Source organism: Harpia harpyja, chromosome 13 (assembly GCF_026419915.1).
Source record: "Harpia harpyja isolate bHarHar1 chromosome 13, bHarHar1 primary haplotype, whole genome shotgun sequence".
In the NCBI taxonomy this organism is placed as follows: domain Eukaryota; kingdom Metazoa; phylum Chordata; class Aves; order Accipitriformes; family Accipitridae; genus Harpia; species Harpia harpyja.
This window is the reverse complement of record NC_068952.1, coordinates 32,907,149-32,927,830: the sequence shown is the minus strand read 5'-3', so window position 1 is coordinate 32,927,830 and position 20,682 is coordinate 32,907,149. Positions and strand designations below refer to the sequence as shown.

General features: G+C 37.0%; 1 protein-coding gene across 9 annotated transcripts in view; it reads left to right on the top strand.

Moving 5' to 3' along the window:
- RYR2 (ryanodine receptor 2) overlaps positions 1–20,682 on the top strand; it is a 449,694-nt gene that overhangs the window by 236,334 nt on the left and 192,678 nt on the right. For all 9 annotated transcript variants that reach the window (XM_052805738.1, XM_052805746.1, XM_052805744.1 and 6 more), the window contains 5 exons: positions 5,941–6,182; positions 10,525–10,717; positions 12,459–12,675; positions 13,940–14,044; positions 18,182–18,285. In XM_052805738.1, coding sequence (XP_052661698.1) covers positions 5,941–6,182; positions 10,525–10,717; positions 12,459–12,675; positions 13,940–14,044; positions 18,182–18,285 — 861 coding nt within the window. The remainder of the gene's footprint in view (positions 1–5,940; positions 6,183–10,524; positions 10,718–12,458; positions 12,676–13,939; positions 14,045–18,181; positions 18,286–20,682) is intronic.

Here is a 20,682-nt window from a genome sequence, read left to right as displayed (position 1 = left end):
GCCTTTTCAAGTCTAAAGGTGAAATGAACTTGACAATTTTATAGCTAATATATTCACTCATATTTTTCATAACCACATGTGACTTGACTTCTCCCAACACATCTAATAACACACCAACATGTATAACACATGGAAAGATGGTGTAATGGGAATCATTCCATGTCGGCAATAAATTTGGGCAACCGATAAACTACAATCACTAACAAAAACTTCTGTTAAAAATACATGAGGAGAAATTTTCAATGTATGGGTACTGATTGAGCTTCTGAGCTGACTTTGGATCTTGTACAGGGAAGGTAGAACTGTCTTTTCCATATATGGCTGCAGACAAAGCAAATGTGGTTAATACATATTTTTGCTCTGCATTAGTGTTGTGGTTTAATCCCAGTCAGCAACTAAGCACCACGCAGCCACTCAGCCACTTCCCCACCACCTAGTGGGATGGGGGAGGGAATCAGAAAAAAAGTAAAACTCGTGGGTTGAGATAAGAACAATTTAATAGAACAGAAAAGAAGAAACTAATAATAGTAACACTAATAAAATGACAATAATAATAATAAAAGGATTGGAATATGCAAGTGATGCACAATGCAATTGCTCACCACCCACCGACCGACACCCAGTTAGTCCCCGAGCGGTGATCCCCCTACCCCCACTCTCCCCAGTTTATACTAGATGTGATGTCACATGGTATGGACTGCCCCGTTGGCCACTTTGGGTCAGCTGCCCTGGCTGTGTCCCCTCCTAACTTCTTGTGCCCCTCCAGCCTTCTTGCTGGCTGGGCATGAGAAGCTGAAAAATCCTTGACTTTAGACTAAACATTACTTAGCAACAACTGAAGGCATCAGCGTTATCAACGTTCTTCTCATACCTAACTCAAAAACATAGCACTATACCAGCTACTTGGAAGAAAATTAACTCTATCCTAGCTGAAACTAGGACAATTAGGAAGTTGTGAATGAGAATATTCATATTCTTGCAGTTGTAAGGAAAAAAAGATTATTTTTTCAAAATTCAGAAAGACCAATGAAACATTGAAAACATTTAGTGATAGACTGAGATTTGCATACCTCGCACCAAAAATAATTGGCAAAGGAACTAAGATGTTGCTGTTTAACATACTTTTTCAGGGGACTGGAAAATTCTATTCACAAACCTCTATTTAAAAAGAGTAAGTTCGATGATTAGGTTGATTAAATTGTGGAGTCTGGACAAAGGCATAATAAAGCTGATACTGTTCAGGCAGAAAAGATTCGATTGGTAATCTTACCAATAACTTGCAAGTGATTTGACTTTTCTGGAAGATAGCTTTTTGTCAAGCAGGTTTTGTTTATATTTTTGAGGGGATTAAATGTTTGACTTTTAACAAAGTGAAGAGTATCTATACTTAAACTTTCAGCAGAAGACACCCGATATACCGCTAGAAGGAAAGTGTATTAGTCTTATGTGATAAAACAAGTTATTTTATAAGCAATCAGATCAGTAAATCTGCTTTTACACTGACTTGTATTTAACAGCTTGTATCAACCCTTATTCCTCCCCCTGCACTCCCTACACAAGAAGGCATACCATGCACTGGCTTAGAGCTACATTTTTGTTGATCAGGCAGCTTGCACATAGAAAGAAAATATTTATAGAAGTTATAACACAATCCAGTGGAGGGATGTGAAAACTAGATACATTCAGCCTAGAAGTCTAAAAGATTTTTTGCAATACAGGTAACCCACCATTGAGCAAATATACCTAGCATTGATTTTGGATACTTCTGTACTCTACAGCTTTAATTCAGGATTGGATGGCTTTCTTAGTACAAAGCTGACACAGTAATAATTGTCTGGAGACAGATTTTTTGGGATGAGATTCTAGATTCAGTATTATCCCAAAATTACATTAGAAAAGCAGTTTTCTTTCCTTTTTTTTCCCCATGACCTTTAGATGTATGACTCTACATATTGCTATTTAACTAGATACTGAATAAGCACAGTAATAATTTTGCCTTTTAAGTATGCTTGTGAAGTACTTTAAAATCATCAGTAGTAGGAACATCAAATTGGCATTAAGGATTGGCACAACCGCTACAAATTACTAAGTTATACAAGACTTGGAATAAGGAAGGAAGAGGTACAAGAGAATTCTGAAATAGATTGGTGTTTTACTTTTGTATCTTTTTAAATGTTATTCTCTTGAATGGATAATGAGTGTTATAGAATGCAGTTTGCTGTGTAAAATTAAACCTGCAGTGTATACTTACTACATTTCTATTCATAACTGGTGAATAGCTGTAATTTTTGTATATAGGAATTAACATCTATTAAATGTTCAAACACATAAAATATTATTATTGGTATCTGAGTGAGGATACTGTTTCAGTTACTGAAACAAACACTTTTTTAGTTTAACTGTATAGAGCATTTTTTCACCAGAATAAATAAATAAATAAGCTGCCTTCCGGGAGCTAAGGTCCAAGGTGTTGCTGAGAGGGTGGTGAAACTTGTCAAGAGCACAGACTACTATCCATTGCTACTGTTTCATGTGAGCAGGAATGACACCACAAACTGGAAACTGGGCAGAATCAAGGAAGACTACAGAGCGCTGGCGGTACGAGTGAAAATTATTGGTGCCCAAGTTATCTTTTCTTCCATTTTACCGGTTACAGGAAAGGGTGCAGCCAGAAATAGACATATAATGCAAATCAACTTCTGGCTTCATGGCTGGTGCCATCATGAGGGTTTTAGCTTTTATGACAACAGGACATTCTTCGATGACTATAGCCTGTTAGGGAGGGATGGGATCCACCTGTCTAGAAGAGGCAATGGAATCTTTGACAGCAGGCTGGCCAACTTGGTGAGGCGGGCTTTAAACTGAAGGACTTGGGGGGTGGGGTCAAAAGTGGCAATGCTCACGCCATTGCAACTAACTGGGGATAAGCCAGGCCAACCAGAGCAGTGAGAAATGTTCCTTAGCTGCCTCACAAGATGAGAACCAGAAGACCAACCACCTCAAGTGTATGTATACCAATGCATGCAGCCTGGGGAACAAACAGGAGAAACTGGAGGTCCGTGGCCAGTCAGAAAGTTATGATATCATAGGAATAGCTGAAACATGGTGGGACAGCTCACATGAGTGGAGGATCACGATGGATGGCTATAGGCTGTTTCGTGAAGACAGGCAGGGAAGAAGAGGAGGAGGAGTTGCGCTATATGTTAAGGAGTATAGAATTCAACTATGGCCATTGTGGAAGCCCTATCAAATGCCTCTGGGTCAAGATCAGAGGGGTCATATCCAAGGGGGATCTTACAGTAGGCATCTGCTACTGATCTCCAAGCCAAGATGATAAGGCCAATGAAGCAATATTTGGGTCACTTAAGCAAGCTTTCGATCAACAGAACCCGGTTCTTATGGGTGACTACAACTACCCAGAGATTTGTTGGAAGAACAATACAGCAGCTCACATGTCATCCATCAAGTTCCTGGAGTGCGTAGAGGACTGCTTCCTCATACAAATGTTGGATGTGCCAACCAGGAATGAGGCACTGCTGGACTTGCTACTCACAAGCCAAGAAACCTACTTTGTAATATCTCAGTTAGTGATAGCCTTGGCTGCAGTGATCACAATATTGTGTAGTTTGTGATCCTGCTGAGCATGCTGAAGGTTAGTACTAAGACAAAGGTTTTAGATTTTAGAAGAGCAAACTTCATCTTGCTCAGAGCTCAGCTGGGAGGGATTCCACAGGAAGCTTCCCTGGAGAATAAAGGAGCTAGTGAGTGCTGGGAGTTTGTCAAGAATGCTCTCCTGGAACCACAAAAACAGTTCATCCCCTTTAAAGGTAAGGGAACTAGGTGCAGCAGGAGACAGCCTTGGCTTAACTGTGAGCTTCTGAGTCTGCTCATAAACCAAGAGAGAAGCATGCCAGAGATGGAAAAGTGGATGAATACTCATTGAGAACTACAAGGATGCTGCCAGGGTATGCAGAGATGCGGATAGAAAAGCAAAAGCTCAGCTCGAATTGAAGTTGGCCAGAGATGTAAAAAACTACAAGAAGGGGTTCTTCAAGTACGTAAACAACAAGCAGAAACAGGAGAATGTTGTCCTGCTGCTAAACAGGAGAGGTGAATTAGTCACCAGCAACACTGAAAAGGCAGAGGTTCTCAACACTTTCTTCACCTCTGTCTTTACCAACACTTTTGGGCCCCAGGCCTTGGGAACAAAAATCCAGGTCGATGCACACACAGACCCACCGTCTGTGAAGGAAGAGGTGGTATGTGAACTATTACAAGAGCTTGCCCCTACGAGTCAATGGGCCCTAACATTATCCACCCAAGGGTGTTACGAGAGGTGGCTGACTTCATTGCAAGGCCATTCTCTATAATTGTTGAGGATTTGTGGAGATTGGGGGATGTCCCAGAAGACTAGAAGAAGGCTAATGCTACCCCTATCTGCAAGAAGGCCTTAAAGGAGGATCCAGGAAATTATGGGCCCATCAGTCTTACTTCAGTCCCTGGGAAGGTTGTAGAATGAATCCTCCTGGGGGCTATCACAAGTCAAATGAAACACATAATTGGGAAAAGCCAGGACAGATTCACCAAGGGCAAATTGTGCTTGACAAACCTGATCGCCTTCTACAACAAAGTAACCTGCTCGGTTGATGTGGGGCAAGTGGTGGACATATCTACCTGGATTTCTCCAAGGCTTTTGATATGGTTGCCCACAGCCTCCTCCTTGAAAAACTGATGCATTACGGTCTAGACAAGTGGTCTGTGTGGTGGGTGGGGAACTGGCTGACAGGCTGCACCCAGAGGGTGGTGGTAAATAGCTCCTTTTCAAACTGTCAACCTGTCACAAGTGGAGTCCCCCAGGGATCGATATCGGGCCCGGTACTGTTTAATATCTTCTTAAGTGATCTGGATGATGGGATCAAGTGTACCCTGATGAAGTTTGCCAATGATACCAAACTGAGTGGGGAAGTGGACACTTCGGAAGGGAGAGCCACCCTGTAGGAAGACCTGGCTAGGCTGGAAGAGTGGGCTAAGAAGAACCTTATGAAGCTCAACAAGGACAAGTGTAAAGGCTTGCACCTAGGAAAACATAATCCAGGAGTGCAGCGCAGGCTGGGATCTACCTGGCTGGGGAGCAGCTCTGTGGAAGGGGACCTGGGGGTCCTGGTGGACAACAAGCTCAATATGAGCAAACAGTGTGCTGCTGCGGCAAAGAAAGTGAAGGGGATGCTGGGTTGCATCAGCAAGGGCATCACCAGCAGAGATAAAAAAGTCATTATCCCACTCTACTCAGCTCTTGTCAGGCCACACCTGGAATACTGTGTTCAGTTTTGGTCCTTGCTATGGAAAAAAGATGTGGACAGGCTGGAGAGGGTCCAGAGAAGGGCCACAAAGATGACCAAAGGACTGGGAAGCATATGAGGAAAGGCTGAGAGAACTGGGTTTGTTCAGCCTTGAGAAAGGAAGTCTTAGGGGGAGGCCTTATCACCACGTTCCAGTATTTAAAGGGTGGCTGCAGAGAAAATGGAGACTCCCTTTTTACCAGGAGTCACATGGAAAAGACAAGGGGTAATGGGTACAAGTTACTCCTGGGGAGATTCCGACTGGACACAAGAGGAAAGCTTTTCACAATGAGAACAATCAGCCATCGGAATAATCTCACCAGGGAAGTGGTGGATTCCCCAACATTGGACACTTGAGATTCAGCTGGACAGGGTGCTGGGCCATCTTGTCTAGACCGTGCTTTTGCCAAGAAAAGTTGGAGCAGATGATCCTTGAGGTCCCTTCCAACCTGGTAGTCTATGTTTCTATTAAATAAAATTACTTCTATTGTTTTAATCACATAAAACAAGCATGAAATTTGAGTTTAATGAAAAGTCTGCAGTACTTCATCATGTTCTTGAGATAAGTTTTTAATAACCACTTTTATTCTTTCTGTTTAAGCATGCGACCCAACATCTTCTTGGGGATTAGTGAAGGCTCTGCCCAATACAGAAAATGGTACTATGAACTTATGGTGGACCATCTAGAGCCCTTTGTGACTGCAGAATCAACTCATCTACGAGTGGGCTGGGCTTCAACAGAGGGCTACTCACCGTACCCAGGGGGGGGAGCAGAATGGGGAGGAAATGGTGTTGGTGATGACTTGTATTCCTATGGTTTCGATGGTCTGCATCTGTGGTCAGGTATTCTCCTGATTTATTTTTTTGTTTGTTTTTCTTTTTTTAAAATACTAGAACGTTGTTTGCAATTCCAGTGAATTTGTTTTCAACTGCAGCAAAGTGAATCAGGTATTTCAGCTGACACTAGGAATATACAGAAACAGTACCCTATATCAGAATATGTTTTAAGTGGACACTGCATATTGAAAAAATTGGTTTATACAAAGTAATGCAGATAGATAGACTAATAATTTATGTTTCAGCCTGGGAATTATTTATGGTTTTTTTTTTCATAGTAACTGTAAAGATTTTATTTAAAACTTCAAAGCTGCAAAAAATGAAGTCTGACAAACAGTCATCCCAATTTGTAATTCCTGTATGATAGTGTAAGAACAGCCAGAGAGATTTAATTCACAGGACTCTCTCTTTTTTTTTTATTTTTATTCTTGTTTTTAAACAGATTTTTAATGTGGATCTTTAGTTTAGAAGTTTAGAAATACTTTAGAGGCGAAAAAGATTTTTAAGTATGCTTTTTGCTATACATTTTAAAACCAGATTTTTTTTTGTAGTCATGTTTTATTTACATACATTAAGACTGACTGTTGCAAGACTTGCAGAATCGTATTCCTAGCTTGCATGTGGTGTGTTTGATCAGGTATTCATCTTTAAAATGTTATTGGCGCAGCTTGGATCTATTTGTTAATAGTAATTTCTGTATGCAAATTCTAGTGTTAAAGGAAGCTGAACTGAGTGAGTATCTAAAGTATTTGTATTTACTGTTGATTCTGCAAATATCTTATTCTCTCTTCAAACTGGGTTAGCTCAGCAAAATCAGAATAATAAGAAAGCAAGCTTGTTCTCTTTTTCTTAATCTTTTCCACATAATTTAACTTTTGCGAAAACATTCCCAGCTATCATTTAGAACAGGTAGTCCTACACTTGGACAGTCCTAAACTTCTTGAAAAAAGCTTCTACTGTGGTTTCACCTTGTTGAGGGAAATTTTTTTCCTTTGATTCTGAGAGATTATTGGGCAGTGGTGAACCATAGAACTGACTGGAAACTGGGTTAAGCTCATTGGACTGGCAATTCTTGCCACTATGAAGATAGGAGAAAATTTTCTAAAGCTCCTTAGCGGACAAGAGAGACATTTTAGTGAGTCAGCTGTATGTATCATTCAAGGTCTTTGAAGTTTTGAGGCGTTGTGGCTTGGTACTTGGGAAAGAATACAGTTTTACATATCAAAAGAATTTTCCAATCAAAATAGCAATGAATTGTATTATTAAGTAATAACATATCGACTGGAGTGGCATCTTAGGAAAGTAGCTGCCACTTTGCCTCTCAAGTATAGTGAGAATTACGTGGGAACAATGATGCATAATTAATGGTGTCATTAAAAGCTGTGTCATAACTGAGTTTGTCAGATCAAGTATTATTACAGAAGAACCAGGAAATAATGAGCCAACTGAAATAACTTCTGTAGCTAGGGTTGCTTTCAGGGAGGAAACAAAAGATTACTGAAAATCAAAATGATTTTTCTACCCACTGGAAACATTTTAATTAGAAATGTCACAAAAGAATAAATGAACAATTGTTTGTGGTTCTCAAGTCAATAATCCAGCCCAGCCAAAGAAGTCAGATCACCTTTGTATATGCAATTTTTGTATATTAATCTCTGTTGTGGATGTAGCTGGTGGATTTGAAAAGATTTCTGTCTTCATTGACATTCTTATGTAACACGTACCTCTCAAACTTGGAAGGACTTTTAAGTAGTTGAGTGCTGAAAATCATGGCCTTTCTTTTTCTTCAACAATCCCAGGCTGCATCTTGGTAAGTCTCTCCAATGACTTTTTAAAAATAATCTTCTGAGCATGAAGCATTGAATCCATTAATGAATAGCAACAATAATTTCTATCCCTGAGTTTCTGTTCTGGACCAAGCCTTTACCAAAATCACATTTAATTTATATTTGTTTTTTTCAATCCTGCAATTACTTCTCTAATATGGAGAAGTGGAACTCACAGATTTTTAAAGCCTAAGGCCAGAAAAGGCACTTGGATCACTTGGTCTGACTATGTGTTCATCAAAGACCGGTACATATTTCTGTTAACAATCAGCCTTGCATTGATCCCATTAACCTATATCTGGCTAAATTTTAATATCTAAAAAAGCATTTAGTTTCAAGTAGTATGCCTTAAGGAGATGAAATATCCACTCTTCATCAATAACTCTTAGAGTTTAGTTATCTCTGCCATTAAATAATTGTCCCTTTGTGTGATTCATGTGAAACCAACTCTCAGCTGTTGTGATGTTTTTCTCTGCTATTCTCTACTGTGCTCTGTGAGTTTGGGGATGTAGAGCTGGTAGGAGGTAGTTTCCATGCAAGCCATTCTTTACGCTGTGACCTGCTACTCTGTTTCTCAGCAGTGTTTCCTATAGATTTCTTGATTTGTGAGGCGCCCTTAGGATTGCTCCATGTCATTCCCCTGTCTTTGCTCATGGAACTGACTGTTCTTACAGCAACCGAGCTAAGGACATCCTGTTTTGAAAGGGTGTAGGGAAGCAGCAAGAGCATCTGAAAACTTTTTTTTTTTCCCCCCAACTATACTGCTGACTGCCTTATCAAGAGGGACAGATTGCACAAGAGCATCTGTCCTACAGTCTGCAGATTATGTGGCAGTATCAGGAAGTCATTTTCTATATCTAGGGTATCAGAAGTATTGTTTTCTATTTTTCCTTGGGGTGGTGGTTGTGGTGTGTCTATGAAAATTTATCTGCAGAAGAATTATTGAGATTTTTCTATTATTATTTTTGCTGCTGTTAAAAACAAATGCAATCTCAGTCTTCTTGGAAATATAGTGCTTTTAGTTAAGTCCTTGACGTTTACAAAAGTTGGACAGTATAGTTAAAAAGTTAGTGCTCTGTTCTTAATATGCATTGTGGGTTATCTCTTGCAGACATTGCGTATGTTATTTTTGGAAAATATGTCTAGTATATTTTCATACAACTTTTCTGCTTTTCCATAAATTTTCTGTTGTAAATGGCTGTAAATTTCAGAAACAGTCGTTTTCTATTTCTGTGTTCTATAGGTTATTTCTCTTGGGAAGCAGGTGTGCTTATGTAAATGTAATTTGATGCAAGAGATAATGATCATTTAGATCCTTTAGAATTCATACAAAACTTATTAAGGAAAAATACATATATTACTGAATATATATGCCTCAAAATTGATGCTGTCTTTCTATATGCCAGAAAAATGCTGGTTTGCAGTTTGATTATGAAACTGAGTAGTATCATCTTACACAAGTTTGCGAGGATACAATGATGTGGCCCTTAATGTCGTGGTTTAACCCCAGCCAGCAACTAAGCGCCACGCAGCCTCCCCAGTGGGATGGGGGGAGAGAATCAGGAAATAAAAAAAGTAAAACCCATGGGTTGAGATACAGTTCAATAGGATAGAAAGGAAGAAAATAATAATGTTAATAATAATAATTAAAACATGACAATAATAATAATAATAATAAAAGAATTAGAATATACAAAACAAGTGATGCACAATGCAATTGCTCACAACTGACCAACCGATGCCCAGTCAGTTCCCGAGCAGCGATTCCCCCCCAGGCCAACTTCCCCCAGTTTATATACTGGGCATGATGTCACACAGTATGGAATACCCCTTTGGCCAGTTTGGGTCAGCTGTCCTGGCTGTGTCCCTTCCCAACTTCTTGTGCCCCTCCAACCTTCTTGCTGGCTGGGCATGAGAAGCTGAAAACTCCTTGACTTAGTCTAAATACTACTTAGCAACAACTGAAAACATCAGTGTGTTATCAACATTCTTCTCATACTGAATCCAAAACATAGCACTATACCAGCTACTAGAAAGAAAATTAACTCTATCCCAGCCAAAACCAGAACACAATAACAGGAAGTACCTTACTTTTCCTAAAAAAATTGAAGAAAGATATTTGTCCTTATCTTGAATATCGAAGCATTCTTTAGTAAAGTATAGTAGGTTTCATATTGGATACTAATGGTTGTTTTCCAATTTGCACTTCTACTACTGTGAGGAATAAAATTTAGTTTTCTTGGTTTTGACTTTTCATAAGCGTATCAGTAATTATTTTCACTTACATTAAATGTAGTTTAATTGTATTATTTATGATTAAAATAGCTTTGTAGATTCGATTATATGCTTCTATTCACTATATTGCAAGCTTAAAATCAGGTCTTGGATGTTACAGGTTAGATATTTGTGTATTAATGTGTTCTTGCTCCACTGCTATGTTTTCTTTCTCTTTTTTTAGACTGCTGTGAAAACCTGTACAATTTTCAGAAGTTTTGCTAAATGTGTCTCCTTTACTTACATAGGTTGTGTAGCACGAACAGTAAATTCTCCCAACCAACATCTGTTAAGAACTGATGATGTTATTAGCTGCTGTTTGGACCTGAGTGCCCCCAGCATCTCTTTCCGGATAAATGGTCAGCCAGTTCAAGGAATGTTTGAGAATTTCAACATAGATGGCCTCTTCTTCCCAGTTGTCAGCTTCTCTGCAGGAATAAAGTTAGCATCTTGTGTAGTTGTTTTTTTTTTTTTCTCAGTCTGGTTTTTTTTCTGTATATATGCATATGCTGAATATTTCCCTAGCTGACTTTGCTCTCATTTCCCTTTCTGACATCTGCTTCTTTGGCATGGTTCCAGTTCTTGGATAGTGAGAGCTATAAAGGAGTCCTGAAGAGATAGTGCATCTGTTGTTTTTCAGCACACCAGTGTATTCAGGTGGTTTGCAGATAGATCTTAGAAACAGCTTCATTATCATTTCTTAGCTGACACATTGCTACACATTCACTCCAGGACAGCATATATGGACCTATATGGGACCTATATGGGAAGAAAAACATCATATTAAAAATATATTTGCCCTAACTCACTTGTTATGAGGTAGTAACTATTATTTGAAGATGCATTATCTGCATTTACCTTAAGAAATGGTGGTGGTACGCTTTCTTTTCAGCAGGATGAGTTGATGCGAATTCAGTCAATCTGTATTCTGGTTGCTGTACTGGTTTTCTATAAAATTTCAAGTCACAATTCAGGTGCTAGACTTCTGCTTCCATGTATTGAATAGTTTGAGACTATAGTATTAAAAAAGATGGTGTGATGTTCCAGTGGGGGGACCAACTTTAGCAGGACTGGCAAAGGTAAAGGCTGAAAGCTGATTTAGGCTGGAAACAGAGCAATGCTCTGTGAAGGATCATTCAAAGACTGTGGTGAATACTACAGAAGCCAAGAGCTATCACACAGTGGGCATACCAGCCTCTCATTCCAGATGCAAAATGCACTTTTTAGACTTTGCCTTGGATAATACAGGAGATACAATGTGGTAAAACTATAGATGTGCATGCCATGAAATGCAGAAGTGTAAGCCTGAATGCTTTATCTCTGTCGTGAGAGAAATATTTGACAGATAGTATTTGTGTGCTGAGTGTGTTTTTGGAGAGTGTTCCAGTATAGCATTGACAAAAATCTTACAAGATACTCAGTAAATAAAAAAGAGACAAAATGATTCCATTGTAAGGGTAGTTTTTTGGGTGTTTTTTGATTCCTTCTGGATGGCAATGTTCTGGGAAGATTTTTCAGTATTATGTCATTGCTACTTCATGATCACCTCATTCATTGAATTTTTCAGTAACAAAAACCCATGACCAATTCACCATTTTGTTAGTGAATGAAAGAATGCTTTCCCTTAGGTTTCTACTAACATGACAAGTATAAGTTTTAGGGAAGAAAATATAGGGGATTTTTGTATTGTCCCCTAAGGATTTAGTGTTGTGTGAGAGAAAAGAAAGAACCATATTGCATGGAGTTTTCAGGCTCATTTCTCAAATGGGAGATGGTGGAGAGCTCCTCAATGGAGAGAGTTCAGAGGTGGTTGGTTGGTTACTCTGGGTTATAATCTCTGCCTTCTGAGACTTGAAAGGCTGCTGCTTACTGCATAAGTAAACTGATTATTCTCTCTCTCTCTGTCTTCTCTTTTGGTCTCATGATTTAGAATACTTTTATGGAAGCGGAAATTAACTAAAAGAAAGGATTGTTTACTTTTCCCCATGCTTTTTGCACCTTCTACTTCATAAACTCCAGCAGTAGTTAGAGAAAGTTGAACTGTAAACAATGCAAAGAAGCTGCAATGTTGATTTTTTTTTCTTTTTAAAAAAATAACGTTCAACACTTGTTAGGCTTAAAAACTGATTAGGTTTGACACCAGAGGTGACTCAGTTATCTAAAGTAACTCTGTTGTTTACAGAGTACGTTTCTTACTTGGAGGTCGCCATGGAGAGTTCAAGTTCCTTCCTCCACCTGGATATGCCCCTTGCTTTGAAGCTGTACTACCGAAAGAGAAGCTGAAAGTGGAACATAGCCGAGAGTACAAGCAGGATCATAACTATACAAGAGACCTACTGGGTCCCACTATCTCTCTGTCACAAGCAGCTTTCACTCCAGTTCCTGTAGATACTAGCCAGGTATGAAAACTGAAAGATTGCATTTTCATTTTTAAATACACATATTATAGGCCTATGTTATTTCACATTTGATTGAATTTGCAGCTTGTCTCAAACTTGTTTTTTCTTGGGATTTGGTTGGTATGTTCCATTGTGAGAAGCTGATAAACGGTGTGTAAAGTCCTTATAGCGCTCACTAGAAATTTCATATATTTGAGTTCACAAACACTGTAATAAAGAATGTTTTACCCTTAATATTAGAGTAGGCAAAAAAGAATATTTGAACTTCTTGTTCTGTTACTAGACATTTTTAATTACTGTTTAATTACAATTACTGAAGACTTTGTATTATGATAAGACTTTTAGACCAGCTTCAGCTCTAATTCTTAACTGGACTTGCAGGTTACTGAGAGTGGCATTTGACTCACTGTAGGCAGTAAATGGCATACATTGAAGTTACAGTTTTCATTTTATTTTTACATAGTTGCAAAGACCAGGAATTCTTTGATACTAGAGAGCTCCATCTCTGATCACAGATAATGAGAGTTCATTTTACACTTGACCAGAGTTTGAGATTATATAAATTTTGTATACTTTGTGCTCAGATTTTACCTTATTTAGGAACTCGTTCCTGAAAAAAAAACACATAAAAAAGAACAAATCTGCTAGTTTGTAGCCATTATGCGCTAAATACAGCATTCTAAATGTGTCATGTAATTACTGTTCTGTAACACCAAAAATTAGGATAACATTATCATGATTCACAGTACTGTGTATGCAAGGTCTCTGGTTTTTGAGGCAAAGCAGACTTGATTGCAAATTTTGGAGGTAGAGTGATGTGCTGTCCTGATTTCACTTGTCACTTGTCATCATCATCTAATATTTTTTTTTTAATGGGATTCAGTTCTCAAATGCTTATATTTGTCTGAAGTGTTTTTCACAACATTACCTTGGTTGTTGAGATTTTTAGCATTTTTTAAGCTGAGAAATACTATTGGTTTGAGTAGTTTCTAGCCAGCTGCCAACAATGTATTCTGTGCCATTTGGAGGTGTTGGATTTAAAACTGTTTTCCCTTGCTGGTCAAACTCTGGAACTTGCAAGTGCATAGGCTAAAGTATTTCTGTTAATCTAAGAATTCTTGCTTACTTTAGTCAGTAAGAACTGAATGATAATTTAGGTTTAGTTGAGAGATGTGGTTGGTACGAAGTTTGTCTGTTATGGAAGTTTGGGTGGCGCTGTCAAGCAACTTATTTGTAATAGCCTCTTTCTCTCTTCTCTCTTTAGATTGTTTTGCCTCCCCACCTGGAAAGGATTAGAGAAAAATTAGCAGAGAACATCCATGAACTTTGGGTTATGAATAAGATTGAACTTGGCTGGCAGTATGGACCAGTATGTACCTTCCAACTTAATTTTCTGTTAATCATGTGGTATTATTCAGCACATTGATTCAATGTGCTAATGGGACTACATTTTTTTCCATTCTTCCAAAATTAGTAGGGTTTTAGACTCTCTACACCAGAACCAGGTGGAAAGCAACAGTGCTTGTGTATTTCTGAACCAAAATTCTGGTATTAAGGCTGTTTGATGCTGAAATTTTCAGCCAGTCTAATTGCCGGGACAGAAAGCACATAGTGGGTTTTTCACCTTCTTGGGGCAAGAAGTTTAGTTTGCCTGGTGGAGTAAGCCAATAAAAGCAGTTATTCTTGGTTCTCTTCACATGTACTGATTGGCATAACGCTTTCAGAAGTCCCAAACTTACTTTTCATGAGAAATAAGTATTGCTTATAGGAAATTCCATTAAATCTGCTTTTCTCCTTCCTTTTCTCTGCTTCTTCAGTCTCTATTAGGTGCTCCACATAGCTCTTTTCTTATCTCTTTCCTACTTTTCATGGAGTATGACAGAAAAAAAATATGTGGCTTCTGGCTTTGATACAAAAGGCAGTCTATTTTGTTGATTTAGATTTTTTTTTTTTAAATCAGTCATAAAAAACCTAGTACAAGCTAGTTATTTGGACTTGTTTATGAAGAACTATTGCTGTAAAGAGTATATAGAAACATGCAGTAGATACTAGATGTAAATGTAAAAACATGTGCATGTTTAGAAACATTTATGTATTCTGTTTTCGTAACTAAAAAGATTTTGGTCTTCTGAGGAGTTCAGATTACAGGTTTAATGTAACTGGGCATAGGTATTATATTTGATGTAGCATACGGCAGTTACTTAAAAGAATTCGATTAACAGAGAAGATCTCTAGATGTTTTTGTTGTTGTTGTTGCTTTCCCCACCAAATCAAACACAAACCCCCAGTTAAATTAATGTGTCAAAACATTTTAATTGTGGTATAATCATACCAGCTGTGAAGCAATCTGCAGGAACTTTTAGTGTACCATTACTTACCATCGAGAATCTAATTGTACAGTTGAACTCTATTTTAATTTAAACAATACACAGTAAGTATCAAGTTAAGCAGCAATAAATGTTGTAGTTATATTCAGAATGAAACCAGGTGCTAAATCTTTTAAGTTATTCAGCTTTCTCTCTCTAGCTTTAGTGTTCTATGATTGGGTGTGCTCACTTTGGGAATGTGGCAAAGTATGTGCTGATCATCTTCTGGAGGCTGACTCTTTATCATATTGGTTTCTCACAGATGATTTCATTAGTTTAAGCCACTGTCGCCAGTTCTAGTTATCTGAATTGATGCGCTGCAGTTACTGAGTACTGAGGGAAGGCATGAAACAGAAATTAGCACGTTTAGACACACACATATGAGTCCTTTAATCTTAGATTTGGTCTTTTTAGTTCAGAGCAAGATGCATTATATATGGTAGCTAGTGGTGTTTTTTCATCAAGTCAAAAAGTTTAAAGGCTAATGACAGAGAATCTGTAGATTTAAATGTCTTTCCAGATTATTAAAAAAAATCTGCTGTAGATTGCATTTTATATTCCCTCCTACATACCTGTTTCATGAGATCTGTGTGTAGTATCACCAAAGTGATACCCAATATTGCATGTGATATTACTACTGCATTTTATACATGTAACAAAGTAAAACAACAAGCCAATGTAGCAAAATTAAGGGCCTTTGTTAACTGGCTTCATTGTAAGTCTGAATATGAAGTGGTATTTAGGTGTCCAGCTTGAAATCATCAGATGCATCTGCATATCTTTGTTTCTATTAAACTTCGCTGTACACTTAAAACCAGCCACAAAAATTAAGAATGGATAGGTGTCAAGAGTTCTGCCACTTACATAATGTATTTGCAACAAAAAGGGGGGGGGCAGGAAGGTAACCTACAAAATATGTTGACTGTATAATAGAGTATTATATAATGTAGCTGTACAGTGAAAAGAATGTTACTAGGGGAAATTAAATTAACATTGGAATTCTGAGGAAAACACCTGACATCCAAGATTTAAATTAGCTGTACACAGATCTAAAGTAATTCTTCTTATTGGAGCCTATACTGAATCTTTATTAACGCAGATTACCGTAGGTCTTAGAAAGAAATCTGCAAATAAAGATTTTCAGTGTCTGCTAAAAGTTGTTTCTCATTTTAGTGGCTAATGATTTTGATCAAGTAGCTTGACAGTTTAATTGCTTGTATTGCCTGTCCAAAGAACATTAATCCCATCAAATGACGATAAATATCCCCTGGAGATTGTAAATATTTTTCAGTCCAAACCATAAACAAGTGACTGCTGTTCAATTTGATAATTATTATGTGCTTAGATCAAAATGCAAAAATATGTTACTCAGACATGTTACAGAGAAATGTGAGGGTTTTTTCATGAGATTAAACAAACTATATTGAGTAGTAGTGTACAGTTTAGATACTGTTACAGAAAAACACAGAACTGACAAAAATAGAAGATGATAAATAAAAAATAAATTTCAGCTATCAGTGATCCATGTTCATATTCACTCTGCGGGTACTCATGTATAATTAACACTCAGGACTTGAAATTAGAGAAACTTTATAAATAGGTTACAGTTTGCAGATTACTTTTTCCTTCCCCTGCTCTAACATACAATGTTTATGTCCCAATATTATGATTTTATTTAACTGTAATCTTAGATACTGTGTATGGATTTATTGCCATGATGCTACAGCTTTTTCATTTTAAGACATTTGTGTTAAAATATCCAAAGAAAAGCTCTTTTATTTGATGCAATATGCAAGGCAAGCAATCAGTTTATGTGTGATAGGTTATTTTTCTGAAAGTCAGAAATTTCATGCCAGTTTATATGCTACTGACTTTCTTATCCTTCTTAAACATCAAATCTGATTCTGTATATGAACAACAGATCAAGCTGTTGAGAACAGATTACACCCAGTTCAATGGTACCGCTTCACTGAGAATTCCTGCCTTGGTCTTTTTTCAGCCAAAATAATTTAAAAGCTATCCTATATTCACCAAATGAGTAAAGATCAATTTGGAAAAAGTGCAACAATTAGGCTTCTTAACTTCGACTGTTAACATTCCATTTTCCAGCAGAATTACCTGGTTGATCAAAAGTTGTTAATAATGTTATTTTTCAATAATTTTCATGTTACAGCTTTAAAGATTAATATAAATGGGGAGCTTATGGTCCATGAAAGATGGACACAAAAGTATTTTAAGATATGGATAAAAATGTAGTCTCGACTGAGCAAATCTTAACACTATCACTGGCATCTTTTAGCTATATTTGCAAATATTTGCAAACTAATGGTTTTTTATCAAGCCTCCTAGCAAGACATAATCTTTGTAGATTTTGTTGACTGAGCTGTAGCATGATAAAGATGCAAACCTGAGAGCAGCAGACTGTTCAGTTATCCCAGCCTTTCCTAGTTATGGCCAGTGTTATGGCCAGTATTAGACTAAAACTGTATAGAAGTAGTGCAGTTTAAAAATGTTTTTGATAAAGTTTTTAAGTTTATAAAATGTAGGATTTTGTAAATTATAGCCTTCATGACTCTGGTGTCACTACAGTAAAAGTAAATTAATGTTCCACTCATTTGTGCCTGCTGAACAGTTGCTTCTGCTTATATACTACTGGACATAACTAAGAAACAAACATTTTTGGAATTAAGAGGTAGGATAGATTTATCCTTTATATCGTTACTTTTGTCAGGTAAGGACTTCAGGACTATTCATATCAACATATTTATACAAACTGGATGTATAATTTTTCACACATGGTGCTGAAATGAGTTGTTATGTTATGGCTGTATGTCAAAACATAACATAGATTGCACTATTCTTGAACTTTGCATATTTGTTGTGAACATCTGTATAATGAAATGTACAAATTAGCATTTATTCCACTTCAGATCTGCAAAACTGAAGTTTATTTGCAAATGCAAATTCTGCCTTACTGGAACAGAATGATCATGCACTGAGAATACAGAATACTTGCTGTTTTGAAGTGTTCAGTTTGAGTAATTCTGACAGGATCAGCTTTAAGTACTTTGTGTTTTGGACTGTTTTAAATTTCTTCTAGTTTTTAAGACACATTAAACATTTCTTTACTGTCTTTTCAGGTTAGAGATGACAACAAAAGACAACACCCATGTTTAGTGGAGTTCTCAAAATTGCCGGAGCAGGAAAGAAATTATAACTTGCAAATGTCACTTGAAACACTGAAGTAAGTTGCTAGAACTTTTGAAGCCCAAGTGAGAGTTTCCTAAGGAAGTGAGAGTTTCCAGAATTATAATTTGACATGTGAATTGCAATTTGACGTGTAGGTGAGGGTAATAATATGAATATGAGGGAGTGAGATACATTAATGAATGATGTATTTGGTATTGAAAATGGCTTTGATAGTCTTTTTAATATCTATGGAATTTTAGAATTATTGTGGTAATGCTGATTATGAAATCGCAACTCAGGCAGTTTTCATTTAGTTTGGAGGAAAGAAATAGGTCCATGCTTTGAAAAAAAAATCACTTCTTATTTGGTTTAATTCAATTTAGTTTAATTTCTTTTAATTTTCTTCATTGATAAAGCACCCTTCGACAATCAATAGATATTTTTTGGATGTGACTAATGATGACCTTTGCTTCAGGACCCCTTGCTGCTATTTCTGTGTCATCTGCGCATATTGCCACAAAACAGTAGTAGGCATTCCTTCCTTTTGTGGATGAGCAGCTAGATGTGTGAGTGTCATGGAAGCTCTCCAGTTGGAATGCTAGAAAATTTCAGTGGGATGTTAATGGGTTTATTCAAGTAATCTGGTTATCTGGCTCACAAAGAAACAATTCCTCATCTCAGCTTTGTCAATCAAGCAGGTGTGAGTTCTTACTTTGCTGTGAATGCATTGAAAATCTATTAGTGTAAGTAATTTCTTTCATATGTAGCATCGCATATAATCAACGTTAAAATATTTTCAAACTGATAAATGCCCAGCAGTGTATGCAGTTCTCCAGTCACTCCTATTTGCAATCCATTGAAATCTATTTTTTTTTTTCTTGTTAAAATATAGTTGCTTTTTCCTGTTCAAAGTGTTAACAAAAGATAACTATCTGCATGTGATATTACTTTTCTGGGAATATTTGTACTCTATTATTAAAAAATTTGCCGTGGAAACTGATAATGAAATATAGCATTTACACTCATAAGGACTTTATGTCCTCATAGTAGAAAGCTAGGTAGAACACTCCTCGTAGAATTTCTCGTAGTGTCTTTCTCTAGTCAGCTTCTCTCTGCTATTTACTGTTCCACCATTCCCACAGTAAGGAAATTACTCTATGAATAACATATTTATGACCCTTCGTGTTAAACAGTTTCTGCAGGGATATTTTGGCATTATTTAGAGATAAAGCATTTGGAGATAAATGGAACCCCACTGGAGGCAAGAAAATAAGTTCATATTTGTCTTCACCGAGATGATACTAGAATTTCAAGAAAAGCTTTTGAGACCCCTGTCAACACAGCAATGTGCTAAGAATCCAGAATAGCTTCTTCCTTCCCATTTTATGAAACTATAAAAGATGATGTTATTAACTTTCCCTATGGTTGGATCTTTTGCTAGAATAATATCTATATAATATGACTCAGGCATCACAAAAATCATGCTCTCAGAATTACATGCACACTCCTATTTCACTAAATATCTAAACAAATTTTAGTAGTCTTTACATGATTACCAGTTCAGGACCCAATGCTTTTCTAAATCTAACCCTGACAAAACAAAAATAATTTGATTTTATAAACATATAAATTATAGATTACTTTTATTTTAGTAATTTTATTACTTACTCTAGAGAGAGCCTTTTCATTAAATGGATAGTATCCAAAACATAAAGCATTCATTCTTTCTATGGATTTCAAAATTTGTATGCTTACTGAGCTCAGTCTGTATTGCATTCTTGTATTAGTCCTTGTTTTCTGAAGTATACAGTTATAATATTGCAGTATCGTGTTATATTTATCATGTAGACATCTATTGTTCAGGCACTAGAATATGAGTGTCTTGCTCAGTTCATTTCTGCAAGCTTGCAAAGGTGGAAAAATTAGTGCACTAATCCATTCTAGATGATCCATACTGTAATGACCTGAATTGTAAGCTACTTTGACTATTTCTTTACTAGATGTTTCTAGTCTACGAGCAGTTGACCTCAATGGGGGAGAATGGAGAAGAGGGGAAGAAAATGTTCTTATAAAACTTCCTCTAGTCAGCTATATGCTGTATTCTTTACAATTTGCATCAAACTCCATACTGCATACTTGAAGAAGTTGCAAGACATCAAGAATAACTCTTACTGTAATTGTTTTTTTTTGTTCATTAGTTGCCAGTTTTGCTGCCAGCTTTACTAGATGAGAGAGGCAGAAAACAAGGAAGTTCTGAGTCATATTATCTGACATAACATTTCTTTTCAATATATTGGGATCTCTGTATATTTTTCAGTATGATTGAATACTTTTATGAACTATAAAAATGATATACTATACGAAATGTCAAGATTCAGGAATGAGTTACCTCTGAAAATGTCATGGGATTAAAATATGCTTGCTCATACTGTTTCTGCTTGTTCTTATATGT